We start from the raw sequence: 9,628 nt of genomic DNA on the forward strand, positions 1-9,628 counted from the left end.
AGGTAACATACAATGAACCACAGACACACAGGTAACATACAATGAACAGTGTATTTTCACTTCATTTTACATAAAAACACGATTGTAAAATCCTGAAGCACATGAAATCACAGTAGATTACATTGAATTTGTTACATCCTGATACATTTACATTGATAAAAGTAAATAATTAATGTTAATATTGACATTGATCTTGACGTTGATGCTTACGTTGTTGTTGACATTAATATGAAGCTAATATTTAAACCTACATATTGACATTAATGTTGACGTTGCCGTGTTTATTTGACAGTGGTGAGCAACGCCTGGTTGGAGACCCTGCTGTCGGCCATCAACGCTCTACCCAAAGAGACCATCAAACAGGAGGTAGAGTGATCAAGGTTATTGATTAATACCTTTCACCAGAATTATTAATCAGTATTAGTATAGTTAAAAGTACTACATTATAACATCACTCAAGGCAGGCAACCAGATTTGGGACATGAAATACCCAGCTCACCTCTCTAACTGTCTTTCTGTCTCTTACCTGTCTCTACTTCTCTCTACCTGTCTCTCCAGCTTTTCCAATTAACCTGTCTAATTGCATTGTTTTCCATATCCTGGACCTTCTTCACTCTGTTTACTATTCTTCTCTGTCCATTTCTTTCTGTACCTGTCTGTCTCTCCATGTGTGGAAGGCACTGTAACTCGCTGTCTCGCTGTCTCTCTTTTGCTGTCTCTATCTGTCCTTGTCTACCTGTTCAGGGCTTTTAGTGTATAAACCCCAGCTGTCTCTCTCTTTGTACCTGTCTGTCTTTTTCTCTGCAGGTGCTGAACCCTCTCCTTTATCAGTCTCAGCTGTCTCACTCTCTTCAGGCTCGTCTGGCTAGCTGTCGAATTTTAGGGAAAGTCGCCTGCAAGTTCGACCCTCACATGTGAGCTGCAGTACTACTGTAGCACTACACACTGTGTACTGTGGTACTACACTCACTATATACTGTAATACTACACACACACACACTGTATACTGTACTACTACACACACACTGTATATTGTAACACTACAAACACACTATAAACAGGTGTGTCATTAGACCTGGTCTCCTACTAACAGGTGTGTCTTTAGACCTGGTCCCCCACTAACAGGTGTGTCTTTAGAACTGGCCCCCCACTAACAGGTGTGTCTTTAGACCTGGTCTCCTACTAACAGGTCTGTCTTTAGACCTGGTCCCCCACTAACAGGTGTGTTCCTGTGTATCAGAGTGAAGAAGGACCTGCTGCCTCTGGTCCGGTCTCTGTGTCAGGATGTGGAGTTGGAGGTCCGGGCCTGTATGTGCCGTCAGCTGGAGAACATCTCCAGAGCGTCGGGGTAAACTTCACAAACACTGAATGAAACAAACATAAACAAACATGCTGCTGTGATGTCACAGTGTTTCTCCTTCAGGGTGGACGACACCAGGACCGAGCTGCTTCCTGAACTGGTGGAGCTCGCCAGAGACGAGGAGAGCAGTGTCCGCCTCGCCGCCTTCGACACCATCATCAACCTGATGGAGATGATGGACGGTGGTGAGTCAGACTGTGAGCTTTAATATCTACATAAAGTTACATTCTCTAAACACGTCTTCCTCTCTCAGATGACAGACTGCATGTCGTGGTTCCCATGGTGATGTCCGTGTGCGAGGCATCGCAGGCGGACGAAGCCGTCGTGGCGTCTTTGTCGTTCCAGTTTGGGAAAGTCTGCAGCGAACTGGCAGGTGAGACTCTGATGTCACACAGTGGAAACAGTAGAGTCACATTCTACTGAAACCAAAGCAGAGTGAGTTCACATCAAGACGGCGCAGGGGTGGCAGCGGTTAGCAAGAGGTTTCTGGGTTGGAACCGCCGGCCATCTTGGGATCTCCTGTGTGGAGTTTGCATGAGCTTCTCTTAAAGGAGGACCAGGACCGTGACTGTGAGTTCTGGTCCAGGTGTGGAGAGCGTTGCTGTGAGTTCCTGTATCTCTGATGAGTGCTGGTTGAGTTGCTGTGTCTCTGATGAGTGCTGGTTGAGTTGCTGTGTCTCTGATGAGTGCTGGTTGAGTTGCTGTGTCTCTGATGAGTGCTGGTTGAGTTCCTGTGTCTCTGATGAGTGCTGGTTGAGTTGCTGTGTCTCTGATGAGTGCTGGTTGAGTTGCTGTGTCTCTGATGAATGCTGGTTGAGTTGCTGTGTCTCTGATGAGTCTGGTTGCGTTGCTGTGTCACTGATGATTGCTGGTTGCGTTGCAGGCTCCCTGTCAGACGAGGAGAAGGGCCGGTTGCTGCAGAGGTTTAAGGTTCTGTGTGTCGCTGGGTTGCAGACTGAAGGAAACCAGACTGACTGCAATGAGTCAACACTGATCCGTTGCAACTGTTGCTACAACCTGCCGGTACAATCAGCAACAAAGATTCAGGTTTCAGTTCAACGTTCACTCCTCCAGACAACTGGTGTCACTTCCTGTTTGCTCTCCCTCTCCAGGCCATGGTGGTGTTTGCTGACTCAACTCACTTCCTGTCAGAGCTCTACCCGTCTTTCTCCGGTCTTTGCTGTGACCCGCAAGTCAGCGTTCGACGAAGTGCTGCAGCCAGTTTCCACCAGGTGAGATAACAGACACCACATGAACATGGGTCTGTTCTCTGAGTCTTTGATTGAAAATGGGGTCAATGAAGTCTAAGGGAGCCTGGTTTAAGGAAGGAACCTGAAGGTTTCATCCTCTTAGCAGGAAGGGGATCAGGACCCTGAAGCAGCTGTTGAGGTATAATATAAATATATAAGGTGTAATATTAAAAAACACGGAAGTCAGTTGTTGAATTTTAAAGTTTTTTGACTGTAAATTTGCCAACTGGCAGAATAAAACAACAGCTCTTTATGTAAGTTTATAGTTTGTAAGTCTTAAAGCCGTCTTCTCTGATGTCACATGTTTGACTCCGCCCCTTCCTGTCAGGTGGTGAAGCTGCTGGGTTCAAACGTCCAGCTGGTCCACAAAGAGCTGCTGGCTCTGCTGCAGGATGAAGCTCTGGAGGTCAGTCAGGACGCAACGGGAATGTTCTGGTAGTTTTCTGGTTTTTGGAATGATTTGTAGGTTCTTCTTTAGTTATTTATTTTGTATTTGTTTATTTTGTTCTATTTTGTATTTTGACATTTTTTATTGATGTGCCCACTTTGCAGCTCATACTTGTAGGAATAGACGCATAGATCCAAACCTTTCAATGCACAAAACGTTGAACAGACCGTGTGTGTAGCTTTTTATTTCTAATGTTGTTTCTCAGAGCTTTGACTGTTGTTATTTCAGGTGTTGGACGCTCTCATGAATCACCTGGAGGAAACTCTGGAGGCGGTTCTGACCAGAGGAGAGAACCTGGTGCTGGACAACAAGGTGGGGAAACCAGCCTCCAACACTGAAATCAGGATTAATATCTGTGTGTTTCTTTTTCCTGTTGCCTCTCTCATCTCGGTTCTCTCGTGTCCTCTGATTCTTCTACATTCCCTTGCGGTTCCTGTGGTTCCTCATCAGTTCCCGGAGCTGCTGTCGGCTCTGCTGTCGGTGGAGCAGAAGGTCGGATGTTCTCTGCGTTGGCGGCTGCATGAGAAGCTGCTGCAGCGTTACAGCTGTCTGGCCCGACTTCTGCCTGGAGAAGTGCTGCACCAGAACTTCTCCCCCCGCATCTTCACCATCCTCACCACTAATGTCAGCAACTACGACACACGACTCAATACAGGTGAACCAGGTGAACAGACAGGTAACCCTCCCCCTACGCTTGTTGCTGTTGCAGAAGGTGTTGCCGGTTCAAAGAGAGGCAGCTCGGACGTTCTGCACATTTCTGCGTTACAACCGCAAACACGAGCAGCGTCAAGAGATGATGGAGCGACTGATCCAAGGTCAGAATACTGTGGTCCTTCAGGTGGTCTCATGTATGAACAGGTGACCTCGTAGGTCAGAGTACTGTGGTCCTTCAGGTGGTCTCATGTATGAACAGGTGACCTCGTAGGTCAGAGTACTGTGGCCCTTCAGGTGGTCTCATGTATGAACAGGGGACCTCGTAGGTCAGAGTACTGTGGCCCTTCAGGTGGTCTCATGTATGAACAGGGGACCTCGTAGACCTCCCTGTGACATCCCTTTGAAAGGCTTTACTTAAATCCATCAAAACCTCCTTCCTCCTACTTCCTGTCTAAGTTGCTGCTAAGTCAGAAGACTTAAGATCTGTTGATGGTTCTCCTGTTGTTTCAGATCTGGCTCAGGGGCGGAGCTACTGGAACCGCTTGAGGTTCCTCGATGTTTGTGAAACGGCCTCTGAGATTTTCTCCAGAAAATACTTTAACAAATACTTCCTGGTTCCAGCGCTGGAGCTGGTCCACGACCCCGTGGCCAACGTCAGGTAGGTCTGTCAGTGAGACAGGTAGACTCTGTCTCTCTGGCATCAGATGTGACAAACCTGTCTGCTCACCTGACTGTCTGCTCACCTGTCTGTCTGCTCACCTGTCTGTCTGCTCACCTGTCTGTCAGGTACAAGCTGTGCCAGTTGTTGCCCAGATTGCGTTCATCGCTCCGTCTGCCGGCCGACAAACAGCTGCTGCAGCAGCTCGACTTCTGCGTCCAGAAACTCCTCTGCAGAGAAAAAGACAAGGACGTGGTGGCCACGATCCGCAAGGTAACATCTGGACTAACAGAGACCAGTACAGACCTCCTGTCACTTTCTGCAGGTCTATTAATGTAGTCTACTGAGACCAGTACAGACCCACTATCAGAAGACTGTGAGAAATGTCTCCCGTAGCTGTGCCTACAGTGTATAGATAGATACTAAACTGTAAGTCGCTTTGGATAAAAGCATCTGCTAAATGACTGTAATGTAATGTAATGTAAAATAATAACGTGTTAAATGTGGTCTTATTGTTTTTCAGACAGTCCTGGAACTGGACAAACTGGACCTGGCAGAGCCTGTAAGCACCTTGTTTTCATAAAGGACTGATCTGTAAATCACAGCTGAGAGTTTGGTTTCACTTTAAACTCGATCTCCATCTAGTATGTTGTGTGTTTGCAGTTTCACAAGAGGCAGGAGAGGGATTTACTGGACCAGAAGAAGGAGAAGGAAGAGAATCTGCTGCTGGAGATGGTGAGTCTGAAGCTGATAGTTCCTCTTGAGTCTGAATCACTTCCTGTTTTGTTTTCATGACGTCTCCTTTGTCGTCAGGAGCAGCTGGAGCGCCAGCAGAGTGAAGGAAAGCTGAACTCTGAGAAACATACAGAGAGGAAACGTGAGCAAAACTCTCATTTCACTTTAAGATGATTCAGTGTCTGCTGGTATATTTTCAATCTGGAGTATCTGGATATATGTAATGGAAAAGTTGTGTATCTTTTTGGCCAACTTGTATTCCTGGTCAGAGTTAATTCATCATAGTGCGTTTCTGCTCTGTAGTCCAGTTTGTAAACTGTCTTTTTTTGACAGGAAGAGACAGTAAAACCAGTCTATCTGCCATCAAATCCATGTCTGTGTCTTCGTCTGGAAACACCTTGTCGTCCTCCGGTAAGAAAAGATATTAATATTAAATATTAATAAAACGACGACGAGCTGCAACGGTTTTTGTGGCCACTGAGAAAATGTTCCACTGGTGAGCTTTGAACACAATCAATTAACTCTTGTTGAATTAGTATTCATTCAAAGCTATCATCAATATTTTTGCTATCAATGAAATGACAAAGTGAAACCAGTGTGACATGTTGTGTTTCTCTGGTTATGATGAACCTCAGAAGGAAGATCATCTGAATTAGCAGCTCATCTCGTCTTTAAGGAGCTTCATAGTGACTTTCAGCTCATTGTTTATCTTACCGGCTCATTGAAGAGGAAGCAGGGGACATGCCCCCCTCAATATCTACAACGTGAATCCCCCCCACAGCAATAACACCATGGAAGTAGCTGCACACTTTTATTTTGAAGAACTGCTAGAATAATAATCCTAGTTTATGAAGGACATTTGCACTAATTTCACGCTCAACACTTTCTAGAGTCGTTTTCAGAGAATTAGCTGTAAAAAGCCTCGGTTCACTACCTGCTCAGCAGCAAACAGCGGACTCGGTTAGAGGCCAGCTGCTGAACATAGTGGAGCATTTAGCAGCTAAAGAGACACACATTTCCCTCAGGAGGTGGTGGAGATCCAAACAGAGCTAAAAGAGAGAATATTGGACTCACATTCATCAGGTGACACAAACACAAAGACTCCTATGAATCATCATGTAGCTTCGTAACCACTGGATGTTCAACGTATCAACTTAAAGGCAATGATATGTTAATGTTATGTTCACTTCCTGTTTCTGTTGAAGTGGACAAAAACATCAGTTTAAAGGTCGTAGAAGTACACAGTATTACATCCTGCAGGTGACACAACATGGAATCGACTGTGTAGCTGAAAACATCTTTAAGTTTTGGCAGTTTGGTAAAGTGGAACAGTTTCTGCACGAGTCACAACATTACTCCAGTATTCACAGGTTCGGTACCTGACAGTAAACGTAGTAGCTCATCTCAGAACATCATCAATACAAACCATGATGATGATGAAGATGATGATGATGATGATGAAGATGATGATTCTTCTTCTTACAGGTAAAGAGATGAGGAAGGCTAAACTGTCGAGGAGTCGATCTCTCAGCAGTCAGCCGACGACGTCCAAACCTGCCAACTCAGACCGACCTCTGTAAGACCTGCAAGCCTTCCTTCTCTTTAAACTCGAAACACCAGCTTCAGGTTTCAGTCTCTCAGGGTTCAGTAGCAGAACCACAACCACAACCAGAACTGTTTATTGCCAAGTATGTTACACAGACAAGGAATTCTGCTCGGTGAATGGTGCGTTACAGTAAACTCAACAGTATAAGACATCATTTAAAATTAGAAAATATGACAATTTACAGTCAAATATGGTAAACTAACAAACAAATAAGAGTACATTACAAGTGTCAAGTGTATTTTAATATAGAAAAGTTGTGCAAGGGTGTATAACTGTAATTATTATCACATTTTAGTTTTCATCACCTTTCCGTCGTCGTTCACTCAATAGTATGAAGTCTTTAACGTGACATTGACCTGCTTGTCAAGGTTCAAGGTTTTTAAAATGGGTTTTAAAACGAGGAAGGACCAGTTCTCCAACACTCTGTCCTCAAGGTCGTTCATGAGACTGATGAGAAAGGTTTGGTTTCAGGAGATAAAGCTGTGTGTCGTCAGCATACGAGTGTTTTTGGGGGAATCATGTACTTAGAAACAGAAGGGGACCGAGGACGGAGCCGACCCTGTTCTGGATCTACCAAGATGTCTCGGTCCACTGGATCAAACGCCGTGCTGAGATCAAGACAATCTGTGATCTGATGTTGAAAACAAGGTTCAAGTGTTCTTAATGTTTTGTTTTCTGGCTCTGTGTTTCAGGAAAGTGAAGGAGATGAGCAGCATGTCTGGACCCGGGAAGTCCTCCATGTCACTGAGCAAAGGTACCGCCTCCTTATTTAACACAGGCTCTGTCGAAAGTCAGGTAGTGGTTTTCAGGACTGTAGAACCACTACGGTTCGGGAGGACACATCATTATTCACACATCACTTGTGTTTTATAGATGACCCCTTGAGGACTGCCCATTTCTCTACCGCGACCCAGTCCACCTCCTCCATGCCAGTCCTGATCCGCAGTAACACCACCAGCCTCCTGGAGAGGGCCAGTACCCTGGACCACAGGACCAGCAGCCTAGATCAGAGAGATCATAGAACCAGTACCCTGGACCACAGGACCAGCAGCCTAGATCAGAGAGATCATAGAACCAGTACTCTGGACCACAGAACCTGTAACATGGACCACAGGAACAATATGATGGAGCAGAGAACAGGTACAATGGACCATAGAACCACTACCATTGATCAGAGAGAACACAGAACCAGTACCTTGGACCATAGAACCATTGACCAGAGAGACCACAGGACCAGTACCCTGGACCATAGAGACCATAGGATCAGTACCATGGACCAGCGCAGTAAAACAATGGACCGGGGTTGTGGGGTGAAGGACAGCCAGTCCAGAAAGCTGTCAATGTGAGTTCTTACCAAATGTTCTGGAGGTAGAATTCTACGAGTTAATGATCCCACGTGTTTTTTACAGTTTGTAACCCAAAGTCCGCTCAAACCAGATCCAGGAGTGGCCCTCATACAAGGTTCTCTCTGAGTTCATTGAACCAATCACGTCTGAGACCATCCCTCCCTGAATCACTACACAGTAATTCAAGGAGGGGTCAACAAAACCCTCTGGATTAGTTTCAACTAGTTCAACATGGACCAGATGTTTAGTTCCACTGTCACAACATAAAGGAATCCTGTCCAGCTGTAACCTGGGTTTTACCTGGTTTATCCCCATTTTAACCCTGTTATTGTTTAGTCCAGACTTAGTCCAATCCTTGTGCCTTAGTTTAGCTCTACTTTGACCCAGTTTTAGCCCTAAGTAATCGTTATCTGATCCCCAACCGAACCCTTCACCTTTTCATCTACGCTTTAGTTTATTGATTCTTTGTGGCTCACTTGGCCCCGATGGACCATCTTACTCCTCGACCAACCCTTATTCATCCCTGTGATCGTTTACTCTGATCATGTGTTGTTTATCCTGTTTTAGTCGTAGCTTTTCTCGTTAAATCCATTTTTGAAGCAGCTGTAAACTGGTAGCCAGTGGATGCTCATTGTGCCCTATAAACACCATGAACCAAAGCAAACCAGAACGCTTCTGATACTAAAACCTTGTTCCGTTGCCCGATTCTGGATATAAATACAGAATTTATTGATAGAAATTAGTTTCTGGTTAAACCCCGTCTAAACTCAGTTTAGCCCTGGTTTTGTTTACTTTAGTCTTAATTCAACCTCACCTTGTCAAACGATTTATGAGCTGTTTTGTTTTCTATTCTACAGAAACAGGAAGTCAAACTCTTTCAGCGTCCAGTCAGGAAGAGACTGAAGATGATGATGTCATCGTACCGCCACCAGGCCACGAGCCAATCAGCAGTCAGGGTTCACAAGTTTAAAGACGAGTAAAGGCTTACCCAGAATGCAACAGGACGTCTGATCTACTGAGCACTGTGTATTCTAATGATCTCATCCTGTCTCCTGATTGGTTCAGTAAACACATACAAACTTGTGTTCTTATTGGTTCGTGTTCCACATGCTGACACGCGATTGGTCGGATGAATGTTCTCTGGCTCCATATAACTGTGTTGATTGTTTTTTGGAACATGTGATGTCACTGTGCTGTTTGATGACATCAGGTGTTGTGTGACAAAATACAGAAGTTAATTTTAATGTTTAATGTTTTACACTTATTTAAATAAGTACAGGATGTTTTCACACATGCGAACAGTACAAATGCTATGATAGCGGTTGTCATGCTAACTAAACAAAGTCATCAGTTTATCATTAGTTATTAGTCTTTAAGTGCATTTGAATGGTTTAAATCAAACCCAGTTACACCAGTAACTCTAGTGTCTCCACCATCACAACATTGACCACAAATAGACCCTTTTACAGAGTTACAAGCTTTAAACACTGAATTAAAACTCTTTCCAACATCTAAACGTCTGTTTCATGTTCTCATGTCACAACCCGGTGTTTCACTTTAACCAGTGACCG

The 9,628-nt window shown here is 44.7% G+C and overlaps 1 protein-coding gene across 1 annotated transcript; it reads left to right on the forward strand.

The window, feature by feature from the left end:
* Positions 1–292: 292 nt before the first annotated feature.
* LOC116377948 (serine/threonine-protein phosphatase 4 regulatory subunit 4-like) lies at positions 293–9,614 on the forward strand (the record flags this gene model as incomplete). Its single annotated transcript, XM_031839716.1, has 21 exons — positions 293–366; positions 808–914; positions 1,241–1,348; positions 1,424–1,545; positions 1,614–1,733; positions 2,244–2,383; positions 2,473–2,592; positions 2,939–3,016; positions 3,287–3,370; positions 3,509–3,682; positions 3,768–3,873; positions 4,223–4,370; positions 4,499–4,643; positions 4,894–4,932; positions 5,034–5,105; positions 5,184–5,247; positions 5,439–5,516; positions 6,591–6,681; positions 7,404–7,465; positions 7,585–8,053; positions 8,915–9,614. Coding segments are annotated over 21 exons (2,447 nt in total), but the record flags the coding sequence as incomplete, so codon positions are not given.
* Between the last annotated feature and the right edge of the window lie 14 nt (positions 9,615–9,628).

This window comes from Anarrhichthys ocellatus, unplaced genomic scaffold (assembly GCF_004355925.1).
Source record: "Anarrhichthys ocellatus isolate YVR2014 unplaced genomic scaffold, GSC_Weel_1.0 scaffold1883, whole genome shotgun sequence".
Classification (NCBI taxonomy): domain Eukaryota; kingdom Metazoa; phylum Chordata; class Actinopteri; order Perciformes; family Anarhichadidae; genus Anarrhichthys; species Anarrhichthys ocellatus.